At 33.2% G+C, this 24,294-nt stretch overlaps 3 protein-coding genes and 1 non-coding gene across 4 annotated transcripts in view; 1 reads left to right on the top strand and 3 right to left on the bottom strand.

Moving 5' to 3' along the window:
- LOC125872947 (structural maintenance of chromosomes protein 3) overlaps nucleotides 1-24,294 on the bottom strand; it is a 138,320-nt gene that overhangs the window by 15,294 nt on the left and 98,732 nt on the right. Inside the window, exons 2-14 of the mRNA XM_049553764.1 lie at nucleotides 5,613-5,665; nucleotides 5,200-5,240; nucleotides 4,994-5,069; nucleotides 4,860-4,898; nucleotides 4,712-4,779; nucleotides 4,555-4,626; nucleotides 2,781-2,860; nucleotides 2,614-2,692; nucleotides 2,404-2,521; nucleotides 2,160-2,335; nucleotides 1,231-1,476; nucleotides 1,003-1,124; nucleotides 438-582 (exon numbers count right to left, since the gene is read on the bottom strand). Coding sequence (XP_049409721.1) covers nucleotides 438-582; nucleotides 1,003-1,124; nucleotides 1,231-1,476; nucleotides 2,160-2,335; nucleotides 2,404-2,521; nucleotides 2,614-2,692; nucleotides 2,781-2,860; nucleotides 4,555-4,626; nucleotides 4,712-4,779; nucleotides 4,860-4,898; nucleotides 4,994-5,069; nucleotides 5,200-5,214 — 1,236 coding nt within the window. The 5' untranslated portion in view covers nucleotides 5,215-5,240; nucleotides 5,613-5,665. The remainder of the gene's footprint in view (nucleotides 1-437; nucleotides 583-1,002; nucleotides 1,125-1,230; nucleotides 1,477-2,159; nucleotides 2,336-2,403; nucleotides 2,522-2,613; nucleotides 2,693-2,780; nucleotides 2,861-4,554; nucleotides 4,627-4,711; nucleotides 4,780-4,859; nucleotides 4,899-4,993; nucleotides 5,070-5,199; nucleotides 5,241-5,612; nucleotides 5,666-24,294) is intronic.
- TRNAK-UUU (transfer RNA lysine (anticodon UUU)) lies at nucleotides 11,418-11,489 on the bottom strand. The gene has a single exon. It is a non-coding gene; the product is annotated as a tRNA-Lys (tRNA).
- LOC125872964 (40S ribosomal protein S11) lies at nucleotides 14,508-16,387 on the bottom strand. Its single transcript, XM_049553784.1, has 5 exons — nucleotides 16,228-16,387; nucleotides 16,023-16,123; nucleotides 15,000-15,144; nucleotides 14,832-14,921; nucleotides 14,508-14,746 (listed from the first exon to the last, which is right to left on the bottom strand). Exons 1-5 carry the CDS (start codon nucleotides 16,278-16,280, stop codon nucleotides 14,656-14,658), a joined length of 480 nt encoding a protein of 159 aa, XP_049409741.1. The 5' UTR covers nucleotides 16,281-16,387; the 3' UTR covers nucleotides 14,508-14,655.
- On the top strand, nucleotides 17,666-22,330 carry LOC125872954 (protein GAMETE CELL DEFECTIVE 1, mitochondrial-like). The gene is made up of 3 exons (XM_049553774.1): nucleotides 17,666-18,233; nucleotides 19,671-19,854; nucleotides 21,951-22,330. Exons 1-3 carry the CDS (start codon nucleotides 17,701-17,703, stop codon nucleotides 22,167-22,169), a joined length of 936 nt encoding a protein of 311 aa, XP_049409731.1. The 5' UTR covers nucleotides 17,666-17,700; the 3' UTR covers nucleotides 22,170-22,330.

Genomic DNA, 24,294 nt, shown 5'->3' with positions numbered 1-24,294 from the left:
TCTGGATAGTACTTTTCAACAGAAAAGCGAATCACACTCAAATGGTGGTCTTGAGTGATCGCCTTCGCTCGTTGGCAGAATGCCTTGATGCGTGCATCTAGTTTGTTAGGACCGCTTTCAGTTAATGTTCTTTGTTGAGTGATCGCTTGCTATCTGGCTGGAAAAGATGGTCCGAAAATTTCCTGGTGAGAGAACCTTATAATACGAGGGATAGTGTTTGATCAAGTCATTAAATTTAGTTATTTTGATTAACATGGCTGCAAGTGGACTGGGTTTATGGGTTTAGGCTATGAAAAGCTTATCGAAAGAGGAGGAAAGAGCGTAAACTCGACTCTAAAAGTTTCAGTATACATTTTATATACAACATAAATCAAAAGCTTAAAGAGTAAGAAAACAACAAAATAGCTCCATGCGCTAAAAATTTTAACAAGGATTACCTGCATTAAGGTTGAAGATAAAACTCGCTCATATTCATCAATTTCTTTTTGGAGCCATTTGTCCCGAGCAGCTTTGCTCGCAAATTGGGTGGCACGGCCTTGTTTCTGATAAAGAATGCTAAGTCTCTTTTCACGGTCCATAATCCTATTGAAGACACCGGGATTGTCAAATCTATTATAACAACCAGTGTATAGGAAAAAAGAAACCAAATACAAAACACAATCACAATCACATACTATGAAACAACTTGACCACATATCTTGCATCTTTGGTTCACATATAGCTATATAAAATTAACATCAGCCATTGCGCCAGACGGTTCAAAGCTATGTATCAGAAGAGACCAGCAAGAAACAAGAAAACAGGCATTGATTATTTTCCTTTTTGTCCTGATGAAATAGTTTAAGAAGCACACAACTCATAAAGCATGTCTCTCTTGAAATCTCATATGCTCAGGGACCGAAACTCTTTCTGGTAGTGAAATTAAAAGGTCAGTGTTTTTCTGAAATTTTGCCTATCAGAGTCTTAGATTGATAAAAAGAGTGCCTCATACAATTGACATACCCTCTAGTGATGTCCTCCTCCTCTTTTACTTGTTTCTCATGCAAAGGCTTGATATCATTGAGTGCATTCTTTGTTTCTTGAACTTCTCGCTCCAGAATCATGAGTTGTTTCTGTGCATCATCCTGAATCAAAGAAAGTATAAAATGACAAGTTCATTCTTATAGCTAGTTTGACATTATAATCTTGCAATTAGGAAGAATAATTATTTGTCATGCAATAAAAGAATACTTTAGCTTTAATATTTGTGGACATCTTCTCTTGAAGGTCTTTGTAATCAAGATCAAGCTTGGCTCGCTTTCTAATAGCCTCTGTCCGCTGTTTCTCTACTGCTTCTTTCTCCTTGCTTAAAATTTGAATTTCTTTTGTCAGATCTTTGGACAACTTCTCCAGCTCCTTGGACTTTTCATGAGCCTCCAGCACACTCTCATACATCTTAGTAGAGTTCTCGGCAACTTTGTTTCGAGCCTCTTCTACCTGCAATTGATGAAAGTAATTGTACATTAAGCTATATTTCTGCATAGCAAAGTAGACAGATAGATCACTACCAATCAAAGTCCTGCATTAACTTATGACTGGTAACAAAGCAAATACAGCCAGTTATCTAAAATATGATCTGTTATCATAGACAAGAGCAGTCACCATCATGGGACACTCAGGCTCCCCTTGACAAGATTACAAATTCAATAGGGAGCATTTCTCCCAAGCCACATTAATAGCATCAAATAAACTAACAAATGTGTGGCCGATTGAAAGGAGCTTCAAAAGCATCTAAAAGAAAAAGAATACGAGATATAATTGTGACCTGGCATTTAAAATAAAATGATAGGAGGAATACTTAAAAGAACAGTTTCAACAATGTTCAGGTTTATGAACACCCAAAAAAAGGTGTAATGCAAGAGTCCATGAAATTAATGAGATTAAACCACAGCATTAGTTCACTCTCATCATATGTGCACTAGAAGCAATATTTAATATCTCGGGTTCTACGTGTAACATTTTCTAAACTATGACTCACAATTTTTATTTTATTTTATTCTATTGATAGGTAATTATGACTTACAATTAAAGCCCAGTTCAGGATAACTCAAACAACACTGAAGTTAGAACTTCAAGAACAATTTTTTATTATCTTTCAACTCTGCTATTGGACTACTTACCTCGTTCAATTTCTGGCGTGCATCATGAAGTTCTTTGTCAAAAATTGTGTATTCCAGAGATTTACGCTGCCTGTCAAGCTGTTGATACTTTTTCAGTTCCTCCTTCTCTTGTTCAAGCTCATTCAATCTCTCGTCCAAGTATTGAACAACTTGAATAATTTGCTTTCTCTTGTTACCTGATTATCAAAAATGTTAGCAACACAACATTGATATTCAAGAAGCATAAATTTTGATAATAACGTGCCAGTTTCCTGCATGATTTTTAAACTTTCTCGACGCCTCTCCTCATAAACACGTGTCCCTCCAATTTCCTTCAGTAGATCAAGTCGTTCTGAATCCTTCATTAATGTCAATGATGCTATCTGCGAGAGAAAATGAGGAGAATATAAGAAATGAACAAGAAGCAGAAAAGCAATATTAATGTACCTTTTCATGAAAAACAATATTAACGTACCTTTCCCTGCTGCACAACATAATAGGGATTAGACCGAGAAAACCCAGCACTTTCCAGCAAATTCTGGACCTCTGTCTTCCTGCAACATAATAAAAGATTCTATCATGCAGCTGACAGCAGAGGCAAAGAAGTTAGGGAGGGATGAACAACACTCTTAAAATACTTACGTGATATGTTTTCCATCCAAGAAATACTCATCCTTCTTGAGACCGACTGTTCTTCTCAGCCGTACTTCCTCCTTATCAACCTGTCAAAAAGTATACTGTTTCAACATCCACAAGTAGTGGAATAATGAAGCAATCATAACAAGCCTTTCAATATTCATCCCTGTTCCATTAAAGGAAAATCACGGGAACTATAGAGTTTCAAGACATAACAGAAATTACCCAATCTTCTCATTGTTTTACACAATATGAGCCCATTACCATATCAATAATACCGCCAATTACAAAGAAGAGAACTCCAATAAAACAATTAGCATTTGACAAGCATAGACTATGGACGAAAGATTCCAATATACATAGCATGGACGATATGGTTGGCAAGAAATGAAGATGCTTTCATGAAAGTTGGAAGGTATAGCTGTTGTTAAATTCAAATGTATGAAAAGAATAGTGTATTGGCACAAAGGAATTTTTGCAACTGAGTTGTCTGATGGCATGGACTTGTTGGAATCTCTTGCTCTGTAATCTATACAAGACCAGACTTACAAACCTCTGTCAGCACCAACTTGGTACCGAAAGCTGAATAAATATATTCTATACCATTATTTTCTTAAAAAAACTTACATATCCCCCATCCAAGGGGCAGGTAATTTGAACCTGAGCTGCTAAATGACAATGGAGGATCAGACGCTTTATTTTCCAATTTCTTTAGCTACCACGATTCAACGAAATCATTTGATCTGAATTAAGGGGGTAAAATTCAGTACCAAGTTGTTCCAATAACCATAGAAACTTATTCTGCTTCTTTCTACACCAAAAATATGATCCTAAATTACTCAAAAAGTGGAAACCTGTCCTCATTTTTTTAGAGGTGAGAACAAAAGAGATCTTCAATGTAGCTCTTCTTGGGTAATTATTACTCAAGAGTATGTTTCTCGTAATTTTCAGCAGTAACTTGGTTAAAATTACAACTCCAACATTTGAGGATAAATTATCCTTGCAATCTTTAACAGGGAGAAACAGTTCCACTTCTTGTTCTTCTACCACAGCTGAAGTGTAAAGCCGCTAGAAACAGTTTTCGTGCTTCCCTTTTCTGATGGGACTGAAGGGTGCAGCATTCAAGCTCCAAAACTCCCAAATCCAAGGCTATTTTTTTGAAACTGGTAACATGTGTGTGTGTGTATATTAGATCGGCATCATAACAGTGTTATCTACAATTACAAAAACCCAACCATGCTTAGAACTAACACCCCCCCAACCACAACTCAACCACAAACATTCCATCAATGTCCACAAACACCAAACATTGTTCAAGAGATATGTTCTCCTCTACAGGAAAATATGTTTCAATTTTAAAAAAAAAAACAAAAAAATTGGCTAAACATCAGAGCCTAAGTTAATAGTAGTGTTTTTTTAAATATTAGAGAATACAAATCATATTCATACATTGTGTGCTTCACCCTTTACTTTTCTATATGATAGGTAAGCAAACTGTGAGTCACAAAGAAGGGCTCACTGAGAGAAATGACCTAGCAAATAAAAATAGTTCAAGAACCAACAGAAGCCATCATATCTAAAGTCACATGCTATTCCTGCACACAAATTGTTTTACATACTTTAGCCGAAGGAATGTAACAGTGAGTGGCCAAAATTATACTCCATATATCAGCCAACTACTGCAGATTAGAAACTAATGACAGCAAATATGGCAAGGCCAGAACTGTTTGTCCAGAACAAATGGCATAAAGGTGTACGTATACCAAGTTCAACACTTTACCGGCATTCGATTGTCTGAATTATCAAATACAATTTCCACAAAGGCAGATAACACTTGGTGACCTGCTCCTTCCTGTGTGAGAAAAAAAAAGGAGATATCACAAACATTGTAAGGACATGAACTACTGCAATTTCCAAAGATTAAATGTTGAACATACATGAAGCAAAGCCTGTCTTTCTTCACTGCGCAGATTGTGAAAGAGGTCACTTACGACAAAACGGATTGCTGCAGAACATAATAAATATATAAACAAAAGTAGTGCGTACTCATCAAAATATGAGCCAGAAAACCTCAGGGTAACTCACCATGGAAAAAGTTAGACTTGCCAGATCCATTTGCACCAACTGCACAGAAGAAAATTTTAAACATATCTAAGTTAAAAAACAAAATGCAACACAACTCAACTTCATGGCAATACCAACGGTAAAGGTGACATTACCAACACAGTTAACTTTTGGACTGAAATCTTCAGTGGCTACTTGTTCCCGATAACTCTTATATCCTTCAATGATGACCTACAACAGAAGAAATGCCCCAATAAAAAAATCACTATGAAACACTCTAGCAAAGTCAGCATCCAAAGAACACTAACATATATATACACAATTGTTGACACATAATTTAGGGTCATAGACTTTTAATTACCTGTTTTATATACATGTTGACAGTCCCTGACTACTCTATTTCTGCAGAAGCAAACAGCAAATAGGAAAAAGAAAATTAAGAAACAAAATTCAATAATCACCAAATCGGAGCTGAAGTTTACCCGTGTTACGTCTAAGAAGAAGGCAAAATTCATCACCTGGCAAGGGGTTTCACATACGAAGCTATGAAAAGTAGAAAAATTAGACAAAATGAAGTTTCTAAACTAAATCTCCCTTGCTGTTAACTCGTTATGAAGTCATTTCAAGTGCATATCTCTTCCTTGTTTGACAAAACAGAGATTCGAACTAGTAGTTGTTATTAAGCAGAAATTCGATGCTAGGGTTTTTGAAACGAAAGCGAATTTGAGTAATTGAACAGAAAAAATGAGAATAAAAATACTTCACAAAACTTACCTAGAGCGAGCGACCGAGCTAGTCGTTAATGGAGGTTCTGCGACTGTGTAAGTTGGGTGGGAGTAGGGGTGGGGGTGGGGGTGTATGGACTTTGGAGGGAATGGGAAGAGAAATGTGTTTGACAAAGCTTGATTATTGGAATTTGGAATTATTAACTGAATTTATTTTAGGAATTAAAACTAATACTTTATGTTCAATACTTGTCCATTGTTGATTTTGCGCACATTTTAAGAAATTATAAATATAAAGGTAATTTAACTATATCACTCTTTGAATATAATGAATATAATGTCTTGAAAATATAATAGAGGAGTTAGGAATTAAGGGGTCGTTTGGTTGGGAACAAGTTATTTCAGGATTAATTATCTCGAGATAACTGATCCCACCGTGTATATGGATAACTTATCACATCACTATGGTATAAAAGGTGGATAAGTTATCCCAAACATGGCAACCAAACAAGACACCAAATTTTTATCCCAAGATTATTTATTTTTATCACTCACACCAAACGACCCCCAAGTGTAAATTATTTATTTATTTCATAAATTAAACAAGTATTGTTCAATATCCCAAAATAATATAGTGGTGGACAATTATTGTTGGGCAGAAGAAGTACCTTTAATTTTTATTTGTTTTTATTCGTCTATATAGTTCTATTCTAAAAACATACTGCGAAAAGTTAACTTTCCCTCCTTTTTCATTTACTTGTCAAATATTTTTTAATTTGATTCTCCTTTTACTCGTTATTTTTGACAAATCAAGGATGAATAAAAAAAATTACCTATTATATCTTGAATTTATTAATATTGAGTTATTTTTTAAAAAAAATATAATTAATAAATATGTCTGAGACTCTATAAATGAATAAATTTACAATTCATTATTTATACGTGTGTCGCGTTAAAATTTAATAAGTAAAGGGACCAAGGCAGCACTAGTTTGGTCAACTGTCCATAGTTGTGTGTAATAAAGTGGTTATACAAAGATTATTCCTCCACGGTTTTAAAAATTATCAATTTAAAGAATCATATTTCGAAAGATTTATAGAATTAAGGAAATAAATAAATTGTTAAATATAATCAGTAATAATAGATTTTGCCTCGAAATTGAGTGCAAAATTTATAACCCCTCCTAATTTCTTAATTTGGGTTCAGAGAATATAATCCTTCTTAATAGTAAGTATTTTACTCCAAAAATAGGATTTTATGGGATAAATCCAATGTTAATAAATTCAAATTCTAAAAATGAAACTGGTTTAAAACTAGGCATAACAATTATTATTATTATAATAATAATAGATTTTTTATTGAAAATAGTTACTATGATATTATAGTCTTCAAAAAATAAGTGATACTATTGAGCAATTTTTCAAACATGATAAGTATGCAAAGAAATTTATTTCAGATATACTCAAATTGATTTGAATATGTGCATACAAAGCTAATATCTACAAATGTTTAAGGGGAAATAAATATGGATCTAACATAAAATCAAATAATATTGAAGTGATTTCATAATTGATGCATAGTGTATGTCAAACTTGTTCATATTGTTCACTTGTCTTCTCATCCTTCGTATCTTGCAATTGCAAAATAGAAAATAGATCATTTGTCGTACCAAATTCTCATAGTAATAACTAATAACTGTAATGACAACTTTTAAAATAACATATCGGAGTAGATTTGAAGGTCGTTTTCGATAGATTTTCAATTTAAGATAAAATAGTGCATGAAAAAAAAGTATAAGAAATAATAGATAGTAGCATTACAATAAAATAATACTATAATCGAACTATACGAACCAACGAAAAGTGAAAGACAAAAAACTACAAGAGTAGTATTGTGACCACTAGTATGGACGACAACAAGACAATACACTCCTAATAAGGTCAAGTATTCAGTAGGCTGAAATTTCGTAATGTCATATCTACTCACTTCTTTCCAATACTTATTCAGTTTACCTTTATCTAATCTCTTGAAATCATCTATAACAACATCTCATACATTTCCAGTGAGACATTCATACATCTCCTTATCACATATTCAAATTCTTTTAACCTCGCTTTCCACATCTTATCTTCCATCGAGGTGACAAGTTTTACGTAGAGCAAAAATCTTCTCTATAGTGGCAAGTACCTTATAAGCCTTTTGAACTTCAATTTTTTTTTTTAAATCTGAATATTTTTTTATTACCACATTTCCTTGTAGGATTTCGGTGGTTAGTTTTAGTTCTTAACCTTCAAAAATGTTATGGTAATAATGAACATACCAAAATATATTGGATATGGTTGATTTGAGCAGTTTTATGGCTTCAGTAAGTATTGCTCTTATGTTATATTCCATCAACTAAAATTAGAATAGACAATTAAAATATGTAATCATAATTTATGAAATTATTTTTTAGACATGATTATTAATCAAGAAAAAAAAAAGTAACAAAATAATAAATTGAGCAAATTAAACGAAAACATTAACAACATTACATTTTAAAACAAAAGTCTCGTTCTTTTCTTAAAATGATGAAAATCAAATAAAAAACATCAAAAAAATATTTTAATAAGTTAAATGTCACGAACTATCAAATTTAAAATGCATATATTTGCACACATTCAACAAACTAAATTAAGGATAAAAAAAAATCACATATCATATTTAACAATACTAAAAAATCGCACAATAATTTATAGTCTGAGCAAAATTTCTAACAAACTGTCTTAAGATTTAAGCTTATTAGTTACTATAATACAATGACTTAAAGGAGCAGGTGTGTTTACATGTAGCACTGGTGAAAAAGCTCGTATGAATTGACTTATTTTTGTGTTTTTAAATTAAAATAGTTTTAAAGTAATTTTAAAGTTTTTGGGTAAAGTCAGAAAGTGCTCAGAAACACTTATTTTTACGCTAAAATAATAAAAATAAGTCAAAAATCCTAATTTAGAAGTCCTAATTTATGATTTTTGACTTATAAGTCACAAGTAAAGTTAATCCAGACTCTAAATCAATTGCTTTAAGCCTCAAAATTGAATATTCCAAGTGGATTGAGGCATTCTGGTTAGTTGCAAAAGATCTAAGATCAATATATGATGAAAAAATGAAAAAAAACATATTTGAATCTTCTTCTATTTTTTCATTTTTCACCTAGAAATAGATTTGAACTATTCAAAATGGAGAAAAGTATTAAAGATAAATTTACAAATGAATCTGAGGAAGATAAAATGTAGGTAAATTTTACTCTTATTTGAAAAGGAACAAATGAACTATTAAAGGTGTTTAAAAAAATAAAAAATATTACATTAATTTTGAATGTTTCCTAAAACATTACATAGATATTTGTGAAGGGTAGGGATGTATGCCAAATGACTTAAACATCACCTTTCTAAATAAGTCAGAGTAATTATACATATGAATCTTAATTTATAAATTCAAATTAATTATAAAAAAAAATACTTTAAGTATATAATTTAAAATTAATAAAAGTTACCTAATATTGTTTTCTTTTAGTTAAAGTTTCAATTAGTAATTAAAAATTTTGGAATGGACAGCTTTAATTTGTTAGTAAACTAAAATGAAGTACATGTCGTCCAATACAAATATATTCATTGGCATTTCAGAAGATAGTCCAATAATTCTTTTTAATTAATTATCTATTTTCATTATCAATCGATGAAAAATAAAATTGCTTTGAATGATTTGGTGCTAAAAAGAAAAAAATGATCAAAATAACTTTGGTAAAACGCCAACGCCATATGTGGGGATCAAACCCACAATCACGTGGTTAAAAGTCATGTGCTCTATCACTGAGTAGAATTTAATGTCAAGACTAATAATGTTTCCAAGGGGGAGATAATGTAACACGCAGAAAATTGATAGGTGAAATTAGAGCCTAACGTTTGAATCTTAAAATTTTATGCATAATTGGGAGTTGCGAAATAGTGCAAGAATTTGATTAAGTATAAGTTTAAGAGAGGATTCAAGGAAGGCGAAAGGCATCACTACCCTTAGAAGCACTCTTGAACTTTGCCTTAGTCGTGTGGGCTAAAGGCATTGTTCAAGGGAGGCTTCAAGAAAGGTAGAAAGCCTTCACCAACCTTAGAAGCCTTATTGAACCAATGCCTTAAGCCGTATAGGCAAGGAGGCAAGTTCACGTGAGGCTTCAAGACCCGTGAAAGGCCTCCACTGCCTGTACAAGTCCCTCGTGGACTTTGCCGCCTTAGCCAATTTTGGCAAGAGGTCAGACCACGTGAGGGTCCAAGGAGCGTGGAGGACCTCGTTGCACGTGGAGCGCCTCACGTAGGGGCTGCCTTAGTATGCCTAGGCAGTGTACACGTGTGCAAGTGAGGGTCCACAACAAATGGACAAGCCCACTGCCTGTGTAGACTATCGTGGACATGCCTTAGCTTTAAAAAGCTTAAGGCACAAGTCCAAGGGAGGGTCCACGGCTGACAGACCACTCCAAGGACCTTAAAGTTCCCTTGGACTTTGCCTTAGTTTTTTTTTTGGCAAGTCCATGTGGGCAGGGGACAATTTTGTAAATATTATTTTTAAGTCCTATTTTTAAATTGGTATATTTTATATAAGTTTTAAATAAATATATAAGGTAGTTTTAGTCATTAAACACCCAATCAAAATTAAAAGTTTATCTTCCTCACAATTTTTCTCTCTCTAAAAACCCAAGAAGAAGAAAGTAAAATTGAAGCTTGGGCTGCAAGAATTCAAGGGTTTTTCATCAAATTCTTCAAGGATTCATCATCAAGGTATGATAGTTTTCATCTTTGGGTAGATTCCACCCAAAGAGCCCCTTCAAAACTTGTTTTTCAAACTTCTAATTTTCCCCAAATCAAGGGTTTTGGTTCGAACACATGGGCTCCTTTTTAAAGTGATTTCAATGGTTGAATTAGGTTGGGTTATGATTGAATTAACGATTTATGGTTGAATTTTGGTGAAATTCCCCCCAAGAACCCATGGATCCCCTCTAGTCCTAAATTGTAATCTTAATTGGGATTGATGATTTTAGAAGCATGTAAATGGGTCTTGTATGAATTAATTGAATTATATTATTATCCATGTCTAATGTAGAAATTCTAGATGTTGAGTTGAATGTGAATTCTGATTCTTGAAGGTTGAATTATGAGAATTGTACATGAATGTGAAGACTTGTGTCTTGGGTTGCATGTATGATATGTATTGTTGTTAAGAGTGACTTTACTTAGCTTGCTGCAATTCTTATAAGTGTAGGTTCTGGTCGTTGAGGTATACTTCTCCTTTCAAGTAAAGGTTGGATTGACTATTCTCCAAGTTTGGTGAGTCCTCATGGTTCGAGGACAAGACTTATTCGTTTCTAAGTTCCTTTTGTATTATCTATTTCCAAGACTATGTTGTAAAGGGTGGTGTCCCTAAGATTGTATTAGATGGTGATTGAGACAAGGTTTAGACTCTTATATTTCTTTTATGAAAAAGACTTCTATTATAAAAAGTTTTAAAATTCCGCATCATTTCTATTACTTATGTTTATGATTATGCTAAGGGCTTGTATGAGACTCTTTCGGGGTCGAGTACGCCGTGTTACATCTAGGGTAACCTTGGGTCAACATTTTCATTTTAATTTTTTTAAAAAAAGAATTGCAGATTCAACCCACTTATTTAGGGGGAGAAAATGTGCATAGGAAGAAAAACGCCATAATGCCACATCTAGGGTAACCCTGGGTCAACATTTTCATTTTTATTTTTTTAAAAAAAAGAATTGCAGATTCAACCCACTTATTTAGGGGGAGAAAATGTGCATAGGAAGAAAAACGCCATAATGCGCCGTCTGTGGGGATCGAACCCACGACCACGTGGTTAAAAGCCACGCGCTCTACCACTGAGCTAAGACGGCTTCTTGTTATTTTGCTATCACCACTTACAATTTGAGGGTAGAAGAGAATGATTAATATTTTTTTTTGCAGATCTCTTATATCTTATTTTTATATTTCTTACGTGTAACTTTTTTTTATATATAAAAAAATTTAAAGTTAAAAGTAAATTGTTAATAACTATAAAAATAATAAAATTCATTGACCTAGAGAAGATAAAAAAAAATGTGTTTGAATGATAGTCTAGATGTGGTTGAACGATAGTCTAGATGTAGTTTGAAAGTAACGTAGATCAATAAATCAAAATTGATTCCAAACTATATATATATAGTTGATATGATTATTTTATCCCACACTGCTCTTTTTTGGCACACTTTATGCGAATTATTTTTTATCATTTAAACTAAATCAAAAGTTCATTGTGAATTATAGGGTAGAATAGTTAGTTGTCAACCTATTGAGAAAATGACCAAATGACCCCCCAATCTTTTACCGGATTTTCAACTACACACTTATATTTTATGGGTATTTTATTACCCCTCTGAGCTATTTTAAAGTGGAATTATTTCCTTCCTAAAATGTCATTACCAGACATGTGTCTTGTGGTGAAATACACGCAGTTGACACATGTATTTCACCATTTAATAATTATTTTTTTTAAAAAAGTTCACCTCCTTTCTCTTCCTTTCTTCCCCAATCATTTCTTAAATTCTAACTATAATAAACACCATTTTTTACCTCAATAAATTTGTATATCTCTAATAATTTATAAAAACGAAAATTCAAGTCACCTTTTCAACTACTCCGAATCTCTAGAGCCTAGAAGATAGCGGTCCTAATCAAATCTTTCATTCAACCAATTCGATTTTCTTCCTTAGACAATTTCATATACACATTAAATGGGTCAGATTCAGTCGACAGCTCAAACAATTACTTCACTTTGATTTTGTTACTCTTGAGTCCATGACTTTAAAAAAAAAAAATTGGTATGTTTTTTTTAAAAAATAAATTAATTTGTTAGATATGTTCTAATAAGTCTATTAAAAAAAAATTTATTCATAAAATGCATTAGTTGTTGATAATTTTTATACCAAACATCCATTGAAAAAGCTTCAACAATGATAATGGTGAAAAAGGTATAGTTATTATATAGATAAATAAGGAGAAAGAAAAAAGAAAATTAGAAAAAAAAATGGAAATAAAAAAAAATAAGCAACTCACTCTCTCAAAGAGAGTGAAATACACTCTTTATGCCAACTCAATACTTCAGGGTTATTTATTTCATTTTAAAGTAATTCAAGGGTAGTAGGACTCCGTGAAAAATAGATGTGTAGTTGGTAATCTGATAATAGATTGAGAGGTCATTTGGCCATTTTCTCCAGCCTATTCATGCGAATTAATTTTTATCATTTAGGGTGTGCTTGGTATGAAGGAAAATATTTTTCAAATCAACTCATTTTCCTCAAATTTAAGGAAAATGATTTTCTATCCAAAATTGAGGGAAAACATTTTTCAAAACTCTACTTCATCTTTTAATTTTTTTTCTTACCCTACCCATACCCTGACTCTCACCATTCAAAAAAAGAATATATTTAATTTTCTTATTTTTTAAATTTCAAATATATTTTTATCCCTACACCAAACCANCCCCCCCACAAACCAAAAAATAAATAAAAAAATTAAAATTATTTTAAAAAATGTTTCAAATTTTAAGATTTTTTTCTTACCTCACCCAACCCGCTAAAAAAAAATTGCTTTTGAAAAATATTTCAAATTTAGTTTTTTACACCACTCCCCCGCCACACCCGTCAATTTTTTTTTTTTAAAAAATAATTTTAGGAAATATTTCAAATATTTTATTTATTTTATTTTTTATATCATCCCCCTCCCCAAGGCCATTCCTATCAAAAAATTATTTTAAGAAAAAATTATTTTTGAGAAATATTTCTCCTCCCCCCGGCCACCCCCACCCAGACCATTCCTGTCAATTTTTATTTTTTTTTTAAAGAAAAAACTATTTTTGGGAGATATTTCAACTTTTTTTAAAAAATTATTTTTTACACCATCTCCACCCATACCCTCGGCGCGCCACCCTATCAAAATTTTATTTTTTAAAAAAGTTGTTTTTGAAACATATTTCAATTTTTTTAAAAAAAATCATTTTTATGCCACCCTACCCCCAAGCCCTCCCCGTTACTCCAGTCAATATTTTTTTTGAAAAAAAAATTCCTCGATCAAATCGCAAGGTTGAATTTTGGAATGGTTATCGAGGTCTTGTCCTAGTTTGGGTGTCAGGATTGAGTCCTAGATCAATTATCAGGGTTGATTTCGGATCATAAATTATTTTCCTAAAGAGTATTTTTTAGTCTCAAGCCAAAATAAAAGATTTTTTCTGGAAAATATTTTTCATTCACCAACCAAACACTAAAAAAATATTTTCTACTCACCAACCAAACATGAGAAAATAAATTTGAAATCCATTTATTTTCCAAGAAAACATTTTTCTTTCGTACCAAACACACCCTTAAACTAAATCAAAAGTTCATTGTGAATTATAGTGTAGAATAGTTAGTTGTTACCCTATTATCGTGTTTATGACCATTTAGTATAAGCAAATTCACACCTGCAAAGTCTTTTAGCTTATTATAGATCATATACGTATGTCACAAAATATAAAGAGAACTTGCAATAAATTTTTACTTGGTATAAAGGCGGAACTAGATGAATGAAGTGGAAAGTTTAATGTCACCTTACTCAAAGATGGAAAAAGAATGGTAACATTATAAGAAGAGTGGTTCTGCATATATAAACTCACACAACTTACTACTAGTACCAACCTTATTAACAGTTGCACAAGTATAATAGCTTATGGTCTCTCATTTTTAGAACAAAGAAAATCTATTGATACTATAGTAGTATAGTATTTAATTGTGGCAAATGGCAATGTACCAGTAGACTAAAATAACCATAAATCCTGTTTTTTTAAAATGAATCAATCACCAAATCAAACCTCTCATAAGATGAACAGTACACATAGTGGCTCAATAGGAAAGAAAAGCTTGTTACTACTAGCATTAAGTTTCAAAATTTGAATCTCAAAGGAATATCAATGAAGACGAGAATTCAGTAAAAGCAGAAATGCCTTGACATCATTCCTAGATGTAAACATTAAAAAAGAAACACTCAAGTTCACATTCCGGTAAAAGCTTTTTTCCCGCCACCACCAGAACCGGCTGGAATCACCTTCAATACATTGAACCTCACAGTTTTGGATAAAGGCCTGTCAAGCAGAAAATGTTATCATGTACAATAACAGCAAATGTTGAAAATTAACTATAGAGAAATCAAAATAAGGTGGTCCTAACCTGCACTGTCCAATAGTAACATGATCTCCCTCTTTCACACGGAAGCATGGTGATATGTGAGCTGGAATATTGGAGTGCCTCTTCTCATATCTGAAATAACCCGTGTGTTAAAACTAACAAAAGAAAAAAGAAAGTGCGAGCAACATAGTATAAGTGACAAGCTCTTGCCTCTGATACTTCTTGACATAGTGTAGGTAATTGCGTCGAACAATGATGGTTCTATTCATCTTAGCACTGTGGCATGTACCAGCAAGGATACGTCCTCGGATAGAAACATTGCCAGTGAATGGGCATTTCTTGTCAATATATGTACCTAAATTTAAATAGGCCAAACATGAGGTTAGACCTCAGGAAATCAAGGAAATTCAGGAAATAATCAAATGATATTTGGAGCAACAGAGATGAACAACTTTCAACTTCGTCCATATTTCCAGAAGCCTACTTCAGTCGAAATTTAATATTTGGAGACCCAGTATCCAGTTTATGTGAAACAAAGGCACAATAATAAGCTTAACGAGAGAAAAACAGAAGTGCTTCAATCCTAAATGCTTTGGTTTTATTGGAAATTTTGTAGAAGATTTAAAAGAAAATCAAAGAAAGGCTACATGATTGGTCAAAGCAAGACAGTACCATAAACACAGATGGATGACCTGCATCCTGCATAATCCTAATGTTTTGAGTCCCAGCTAATAAGTCATCATGTCAAATAACTTCATAATATAAATATTTACCAAATGACAACTACAGGGGAAAAACTATAACTTGATAGAAAGATTTACCAAGTGCCGTTGCAAAAAACTTCAAATTCTTACTAGAAAGATTTACCAAATGACAACTAAGTTGCAGAAACATAATATAAGTTTTTTGCCATTTGCATCAAGTAGGCCCATTGCTTAAGGCGTGTACATCGACCTTAATCCTAAACTAGTTGAGACTCAATACATCAAGACAATATAGAAAGAAAATAACCTACTTTGCGTAGATCGAAAGTGGAAATCGAAAACTAGCCTTGTAGAATTTCAGTTCTGCGCCATTCAGACCATAATAACATATACAACCCAACTATATTCACTATACTTGGGAAAGCTCATATCTAAATTATAAATCAACAATGCAGAGGCCAGCAAGAAACAAATTAAATACAGTAATTGAGCAATGTCTTTCATATAATTAGAGCAAATGAATACGAACCTTCGGTAGCCTCACGAGGAGTTTTGAATCCTAAGCCGATACTCTTAAAGTATCGATTGCCTCCCTTTCCTGGCCTCTTTCCCTTACCAGTCTTCTTAGAGCTGCCGAAATCAGATAAACAACAAAACGCAAATTTTAACCTCGAATCCCTCTCAACTCACGGACTTGAGCAGAAAAAACATGTAGCATCAGTCAGTACACTCACCTTAGAAAAACACCTGGCTGCTTCAAAAATGCCTTCTCTGTCTGCTCCGCCATGATTGAGGGTTGCAAAGGAAGATGAAATGAACGGCGAGAGATGCTGGGTAGCAAAAACCCTAATTTGCAGTGGAGAGTGATGGATTCGTGGGCTTAAAGAAACTTATGTACTTCACTGCTCACTACTAGACAGGTTGGGTTAGATACTGTGGACTGGATTTGCAAAATGGGCTAATTTACAGATGGGCCTAAAATCTAACCTACTAAAATTGTAAAAAAATCATCTTATTTGGACATTGTTATTTCTAATTTGTATAGGTAACTATTTCGAACTCCTTTCGTTTCTATTTATATGTCATCAATTTTGAGCTTCACGCTCCTAAGAAACTAAATAAGTTTATCATTGTACCCTTATTTAGTGTTATCTTGAAGTGAAGTTTTCAATAAATGAACATAACTAATTTATTTTGATTAATTAATTTGACCAATGAACATAAATAAATTACTTGGTTTTCTTGTATTAGTCAAATTCATACTTTTAAGGCTAATAACTCTCAAGGGTAAAATAGAAAAAAAAATGTCATTTATGCATTGATTTTGTGAAACGACAAATATAAAAAAGCATCTATTTTTAGTAAGAACAACATATAAATAGGAACGAAACAGTAATAACTTAAGATATAGGGAGTTATGTATTAACAATAGTTATTTATGCATAAGACATTGCACATGTGAAGTTATTCCAAAATGGATATATTTATAATTTTCTGTGAACTATAAATATGACTTAAATGGTGATTACAAAATTAGATATTATTCATGTTAAACGCTAATATTGCCACGGAATTTCATTCACACCTACAAATTTAAAGACGAGGCTAATTTTATAGTATAACTACCATCAAATCTTTTACATAATAGTCATTCAATCTTTTTTTTTGCTTACATCTACATTAACATTTGACATTTTAATCTTTAACATTCACGTTTTTTAATATTATAAAAGATAAATAAATAAATTTAAGACCTCAAAGGTAATTATGTGAAGTTTAGATTCCATGTGTCATGAATTATATTTATCGGTGAATCAACAATTGGAATGCTGGCTATAAACTTACTATCGAAGGAGTTCAAGTGTGTATCAATGTGTTAGTTGCTTAAGAAGAAACAATGAACGATTTTTTCATGATATAGTAGAGATTACAAGATGGAAAATCGAATAAGTTGTAAATCAAATTTGAATTTCAAAATCCTCACTATTTCACTTTTTTCAAAGTTAAACTCCGAAGATTACTTTTGACCTTGAAGTTGAATTTTTCAGAATTTTCACTTTTTCTATAAAAAACAACTTCAATTATTTATGGTCAAATTATAAAATATTATTTTTCAGTATAAATACAATTTTTTTTTTTCAAAATTTACTCCAAAATGTGCAACGCCCACTTAATCGTAGCTTCTTTTGAATCTAAACCATTCTCTAATGAACCCGGTCCGCAAACTCTCATCAACCTTTATCATAAACTCCACCTTCTCCGCGGCCGTCCGCCGGCGGTTGTCGACCAAAAGCGGCAACGATGAATGGAACGACGCATGGGAAGCTGCGTGGCTTCCCGACGATCTGTCTGGAAAGAATCGAGCTCCATGGGAAGCCGACGTAAATTTTGCACTTTCCAACGATACCAGCAACACTACCAAAAATATCCAAATTGAGTCTAGGGTTCCGGAAGTTGATACGGAAACTAAAGCCTTTGTGGAGGATATGAATGAGAATTGGCACTTAAGAAAGGGGAAGCAGCAGAAAAATGGCGGTGAGGGCATAACTATCAACGAAAATGAAAGTTCGCTTTATAGTTTGGAGAATATAAAGAGGGATTATAGGTTGAAGAAGCAGAGAGTGCATGCTGGTTTGTGGTTGAAGGAGATTGAGAAGATGGAAGAGACTAAGCTAGGAGATTCTATTGGTGGCAGCGGCAATGCTGATGATATTGAAAAACTTCTGGATAGCTGTTCAGAGTATGATCAAAATTGCACTTTTTAATGCTATTTATTTGAATTTATGCTTTTTTTTGGTTTTAGGTTTGAAATTCATGAATATATTTTATAGTGTACTATGCTTATGGAAATAGAGGATACATAGACCACAACTAGTTTGGAATTGAGGCGTAATAGGTCATTGATTGATATAATTAATTGTGCATATGGGATATATAAGATTCATGTAGTGAACTCCAACTAGTTTGAGGTTGAGGTAGAGTTGCTCATTAATTGATATAATTGTCTGTGCTATAATATAGAAGATTTACAAGTAATTTGAGGTTGTGGTGTAGTTGATCATTAATCAATTTAATTTAATGCATTTATGGTAGGGTTTGTGGAGTGGTTGATTGTTGATTCATAAATCTGTGCTTACAGATATAGAAAACCTATAGTCGAACCCAAATAGTTTGGGAATGAGGCATAGTCTTTTATCTTCTTTTTTTTTGGGATAAGTAGGATTGATGTGTAGTTTTATGGTTATTGACTGTGCTTATGGATGTATTGATTCATACAACCGACCGTAAATAGTTTGTATTGATGCATAGTTGATCATTGATTGACATAGTTGACTCTGCTTATTTGATGGGGATCTGAATTGATTTGTAATCAAATCTTTAACATTTTGCATGTGATTGTGAGTCGTAATAGTTCTTTTAGAGGTGGATCTAGAATTTGAAGTTAGTGACTCGGATAAATTGAAGTCTATTATGTGGAGACATTTTTGAAACCTTTAGCAAAGATATACTGTACGAGCCATTTGGTTAAACCTAATGTTAAGGGCTTTACTGGACCTTTTTCCTATATAAGAATCTCGACACATCTTATAAGGGAAAATACATCTTTATTTTGGCGAGACAGAAATTTTTCTACTACCTATACAGCTATACTAAAACTTTGCCTTGAAAGAGACTGATGATGAATGCAAACCATAAGTGATAGACTTGCAGCTATAGACTTATTTTGATAGTTTAGATGAGTTAACATGGTATTAAAGTATGCCAATTTTATGTTATTCTCTATTTTCATTCCTGGCTATTTTATTTTTTTGAATACTTGGTCAATGTTAGACCTACTATTTGATCTAATAGCATGATGATTTTGAAGATATGAGCAAGCAAGATGGTACAGGATTTTACTAATTCGTCGAAAAATACTGATTTTTGAGTAGTTTAATGATAAATAACTTGTGAGGCTAAGATTTATACCATGACCACCTGCCATATCTTGTTAATTTCACTACACTCTGTATATTCTGGATTTTTGATTCACCTAATGATGATTCAAGCAATTCAAACACGACTTCTGAGTTCAAAACCAAACCTGACGGTTTAATGATAAATAACTGTGAGGCTAAGATTTATACCATGACCACCTGCCATATCTTGTTAATTTCACTACACTGTGTATATTCAGGATTTTTGATTCACCTAATGATGATTCAAGTAATTCAAACACGACTTCTGAGTTCAAAAACAAACCTGATGGCTGGGAAACCACTTCAAAAACACAAGATGGGAATATATGGGAGATGTCGCAAAGAGAAGAAGATATCTTAGTCCAAGAATTTGAACGCCGAATTGCATTCAACAAATTCCAGGTTTGTGGAGAAAATCCGATTTTATAAATTCAAGCTTGGTTTTCGGACGATTTTCTTCTTCTTTGTACTTGGATTTACTGCACTCGAACTGGGGGTTTTTCGGAAACAGCCTCTCTACCTCTATGAGGTAGTGGTTAGGTCTGCGTACACTCTACCCTCCCCAGACCCCACTTGTGGGATTCCATTGGGTATGCTGTTGTTGTTGTTGTTAAGCTTGGTTTCTGGACGAACTTCTTGTTAGATCTGGTGAATCAGTAATCTTTGGTTAGAAATATGTCTTTTTCCCACAAGCATACTAGTTTGCTTAGATCTTTCTTTTTTTCTTTCCCTTTTATATGTTTCCCTCGATAAGAAAGGTATCAAAATCCTTTTAACTATACAGACCAAGTTAGGCAAGATTGTGCTACTTATTAACAAAAACAGCTAACTCATCCAAACATTACAAGAGTTGAACTAGAAGTGTATTTTTCTGTTGAGCATCCAGGACTTGTCTTTGATGAAGACACTGAACCTGAAGGACTGATGAAATTTCAGTCATTTTTGTTTTTGGACAAGTCACTTTCAGTCTTTCACAACAGTTTATGAAATGAAAAAGAAGAATAAAAACCAAGCAAGATAATAAGCTTTCCATCTCCTCTACTAGGATTTCCATTAGTTCACGGGGCAAGGAATAAATTATTGTTCTATTAAAATCTTCTATTTTATGAAATGTCGGTGGGCTACCAGTATGTTCTGCCTAATAATTTCCCAGCAGCCTTTGATGTAGGCAAAATGAAAACTGTCTGATCTTTGAAGCCTCTTCCTCTTACATTGTAGAGCCAATACTGAATATTCCTCTGAGATTGGCTTTTCCAGTCACTCAAGATTTTTCTTGCGAAGGAATTGGGATACCTTTACGTTGTTGCATCTCAATGGATCTCTCTGCATAGGTTTCCATAAGTTGCACTACCACATTCCTCGGTCTTCCTTTAACTACTACTCCCCTCTTATATGGATGTCACCAATGTGGTATTTCCTCCGAGCAGTGTACATTTAGGGGGTAAAACTTTTGTTCTAGCCTCCTTCCATTACTAGAGAAGTGAAGGCAAGTGCCCTCAACAAATCTTTTTGACCAAATATAGCCCTCTGAACTCCCTTCCTATTCATCTTCTTGGAGGTCCACATCTTTGGTGGTAATCATTCTCTTTGGAGCTAGCCATTTCTGATAGCTAGTCTACGCTCTACTTTTGATCCTAGCTTTACATTGTTCACTGAGTATGTTTACCTTGCCTTGTAATCCTAGTATATTATTGATCAATAAAATTGGTGGTTGGTGGATACCTTGGTCAGTAGCATGATGGCTTGGCACCTTCTTTTTTCATGAATCTTCACTATTCCCACGAGGTAGTGGTAAGGTCTGCCTACATTCTACCCCTCCCCAGACCTCACTTGTGGATATCACTGGGCATGTTGTTGTTGTTGCTTCACTCTCGAGCAATACAAGCTTGAAGAGATACTTCATTCTCCAATTTCACGTCCTCAAAGCCCAGTTCCATCACATCCTTATCAGTTGAACAATTCCAAGATTTTATGGTACTTGAATGGTGACTTGTGAGTTATTTGTAGACAGGAATTATATCTACATGTTTCTCTTATGTTTGATAGACCTCATTTTGAATTATCTTCTGCTTATCACCCATCAATGAAGTGGATTGACAACCATGAGGTCTCCGGTTAAAATCCTAGTAGAGAAAATTTTAGGTGATTTCTTCTCATCCATCCAAGCCTTGGTGGAGAGAGTTATCCGGTACATGTACTGGTGGGAGGTAGCAGGTGCCCCTTAGAATTTGTCGAGGAGCTCGCAAGCTAGCACTACGGTTGTAAAAAGAATAAATCTTTTGGCTATACTGGACAGTTTTCTGAAGAAAAATTGTATCTTTAATGTGTTCATTTTAACATGTACTAACTATTCCTCTGTGATTATGTTCGCTAATGGATAATAGCAAATCAGTAAAAGAATATTAGTCTGATTTATAAGGCTCTGACATTGGATAGTGAGACATTGTGATGTATTGTTTGCTCTTGTTTCTAATGCTGCATAAATGTTGATTATGCAGATTGCCAGTTTTATTAAAACCCATATATTTAGTCGGAGGAGGCCTATAGATGGTTGGAAGTATATGATAGAGGAGATCGGTCCAAATGCCAGAAAAGGGAAGGGCAGTGTTTCAAGGTTACCTAGTATAGCAGATGCATCAACTCGACCTTTCAGGGAGGAAGATACATCGTCCCACACTACTTTCCCCTCTAATCGGGGGAGGACTGAAAGGAGGTAGCATTTTGTAAATTCTTTTTCTTAGAACAGAGTGACATTGCCAAATCTGGGTATGCATGTTGTAAAATTAGTATTGAACTTGTAAGTTATATTGAATTAACAGAATTTTCCACAGGCCCTATTGGTGAATAGAAAATTATTTTCTTTTCCATCTAGATAAGTTTTATTGTATTTACATCACTATCTAAATTGGCAATAAGGCCATATGCCCTTTTAGGTTTGGGATGATCACACTGTCCATTATTCTGGCAATCGGAGAACTTGAGCATGTTAGATTATCATGCCCCAAAACAGGGTGAGACGTTATTTATGCAGCCTTACTTACCTTGCGAAAGTAGAGGTTGTCTAGATTATATATATAAAAAATTATAATACTTTTTAGCTTACATATCAAACAAGTAAAAAACTATTTTCCAAAGAAAAACATATTTTTTCATAGTGTACGCACCTAGAGCATCATAATTGTATAGCACTAAAAATACAAAAAAGTTTTCACTTTACTCTACACAAATATAAGTAACTCCTAGCATAATCTCTACTTTTGATCACACCATTAAACTTGCAACCTTTTACACCTCCCTAACACCCACCTTAATCTGAAATGATTAATGTTATCTTATTACTAATAATTTTTTTGTATACCTCTATCACTAAATAGAAGCATAAAAATTCAAATTGTACACGCTTAGGGCCCGTTTGGCCATGCGATATGGTATCATAATATGGAATCATGATATAGTATCATGAGATGAAATTGAAGGTTTGTTTGGACATGCGATATGAAATTTTTGTGTTGTATATTTTCTCATAAACATAAAAATCTCATAAGTTGTAAAACTATTAAAATAGCCCCAATTGTTTATTCAATCTTATCAAATAAACAAAAAATTATAAAATCGCATAATAAATTATTACAAAGTTATTTGTTCTCCACTTAAGTAATTGTTTCATCTAACTTTAATTTAATAAAAAAAATTGAACATAAATTATAGTGTACTAGTCTTTAATATAATCCTCCCACATAGTACGGACAATTTCCTCACGTTGAACCTGTATTTCTTGATCACGTGACCGAGAAGACGAATCAACATTGTTACTTTGAGCCATTTGTTGGTCAATATCCTCCTCAACTATATCTTCATGTTCATAGACCATAAATATTTCATCACTACTTTGGTATTCTCGCAAATAATTATGTAACACTGCACAAGCTATGACAATTTTCACTTGTGTATCAATATCATAATGGTTCATGCCTTGTTTCAGTATTCTAAATCTATTTTTCCAAGCTCCAAAAGTTCGTTCAATCACATTGCGCAGAGATGAATGCCTATAATTAAATAGTTCTTTGGCATTTTGAGGCTCTCTTTCACTTCCTCGGTAATCTTGCAAATGATAGCGTAGTCCTTTGTATGGAGCTAAAAATCCTTTTGTGTTTCGGAAATCAGCATCAACAACATAATATTTATCTACCAAACAACATTTTATAAAGAATTACTAAAAGCATATGTGACGTAAATGAGACAGCTTTGTGTAAATAAATAATATTTATTCTAAGGATGTAATTTAAAGTTACCATGTGGCGGAAATGGAAATTATGACGTTGGTTCAACCAATGCATTCTCAAGTACTTTACTATCATGTGCAGTACCTTCTCAACCAGCAAGAACAAAAGTAAACCACATATCAAAATCACAAGCACATACGACATTTTGTGATGTTCTTCCTTTGCGATTACGATATGCTTGTTGCACCGCTTTAGGAACCTCCCCTTCTATATATGTTCCATCAATCGCACCAACACAATCCTACCAAATAAAAAATACATCAATATTAGGTTAGTGAACATAAAATAAATTGGAAGCATTATAGAATGCACTTCATAAAAATAATGTTTGTAAGAATAATAAAAATAGTGCTTCCAAGACAATGCAAAGTTATAAAATAAATATTATCTCTTTAAACAAAGTTGATAGGAAATATGCAACTAAATACTAATAACTTACACATAAAATAGAAATGTTCACTTATTAAGGCCATAAAATAAATTTATTAATGTGATTGAAATTTTACCTTAAACCAAGGCCAAAATCGAGTATTATGTCGAATTTTGGAATGTACACCAG

This window comes from Solanum stenotomum, chromosome 8 (assembly GCF_019186545.1).
Source record: "Solanum stenotomum isolate F172 chromosome 8, ASM1918654v1, whole genome shotgun sequence".
Lineage (NCBI taxonomy): Eukaryota > Viridiplantae > Streptophyta > Magnoliopsida > Solanales > Solanaceae > Solanum > Solanum stenotomum.
Note: the sequence above shows the minus strand (reverse complement) of the source record. Positions and strands in the feature narration are given on the sequence as shown.

Coding starts and splice junctions, on each gene's coding strand:
- LOC125872964 (XM_049553784.1), bottom strand. CDS start 16,280: ATGGCGGAGCAGACAGAGAAGGCATTTTTGAAGCAGCCAGGTGTTTTT. Junction 15,145..16,022: donor TCCTCGTGAGGCTACCGAAG/GTTCGTATTCAT, acceptor ATTTAAATTTAG/GTACATATATTGACAAGAAA. Junction 14,747..14,831: donor GTTACTATTGGACAGTGCAG/GTTAGGACCACC, acceptor TCTGCTTGACAG/GCCTTTATCCAAAACTGTGA.
- LOC125872954 (XM_049553774.1), top strand. CDS start 17,701: ATGAACCCGGTCCGCAAACTCTCATCAACCTTTATCATAAACTCCACC. Junction 18,234..19,670: donor CTTCTGGATAGCTGTTCAGA/GTATGATCAAAA, acceptor GTGTATATTCAG/GATTTTTGATTCACCTAATG. Junction 19,855..21,950: donor TTGCATTCAACAAATTCCAG/GTTTGTGGAGAA, acceptor TTGATTATGCAG/ATTGCCAGTTTTATTAAAAC.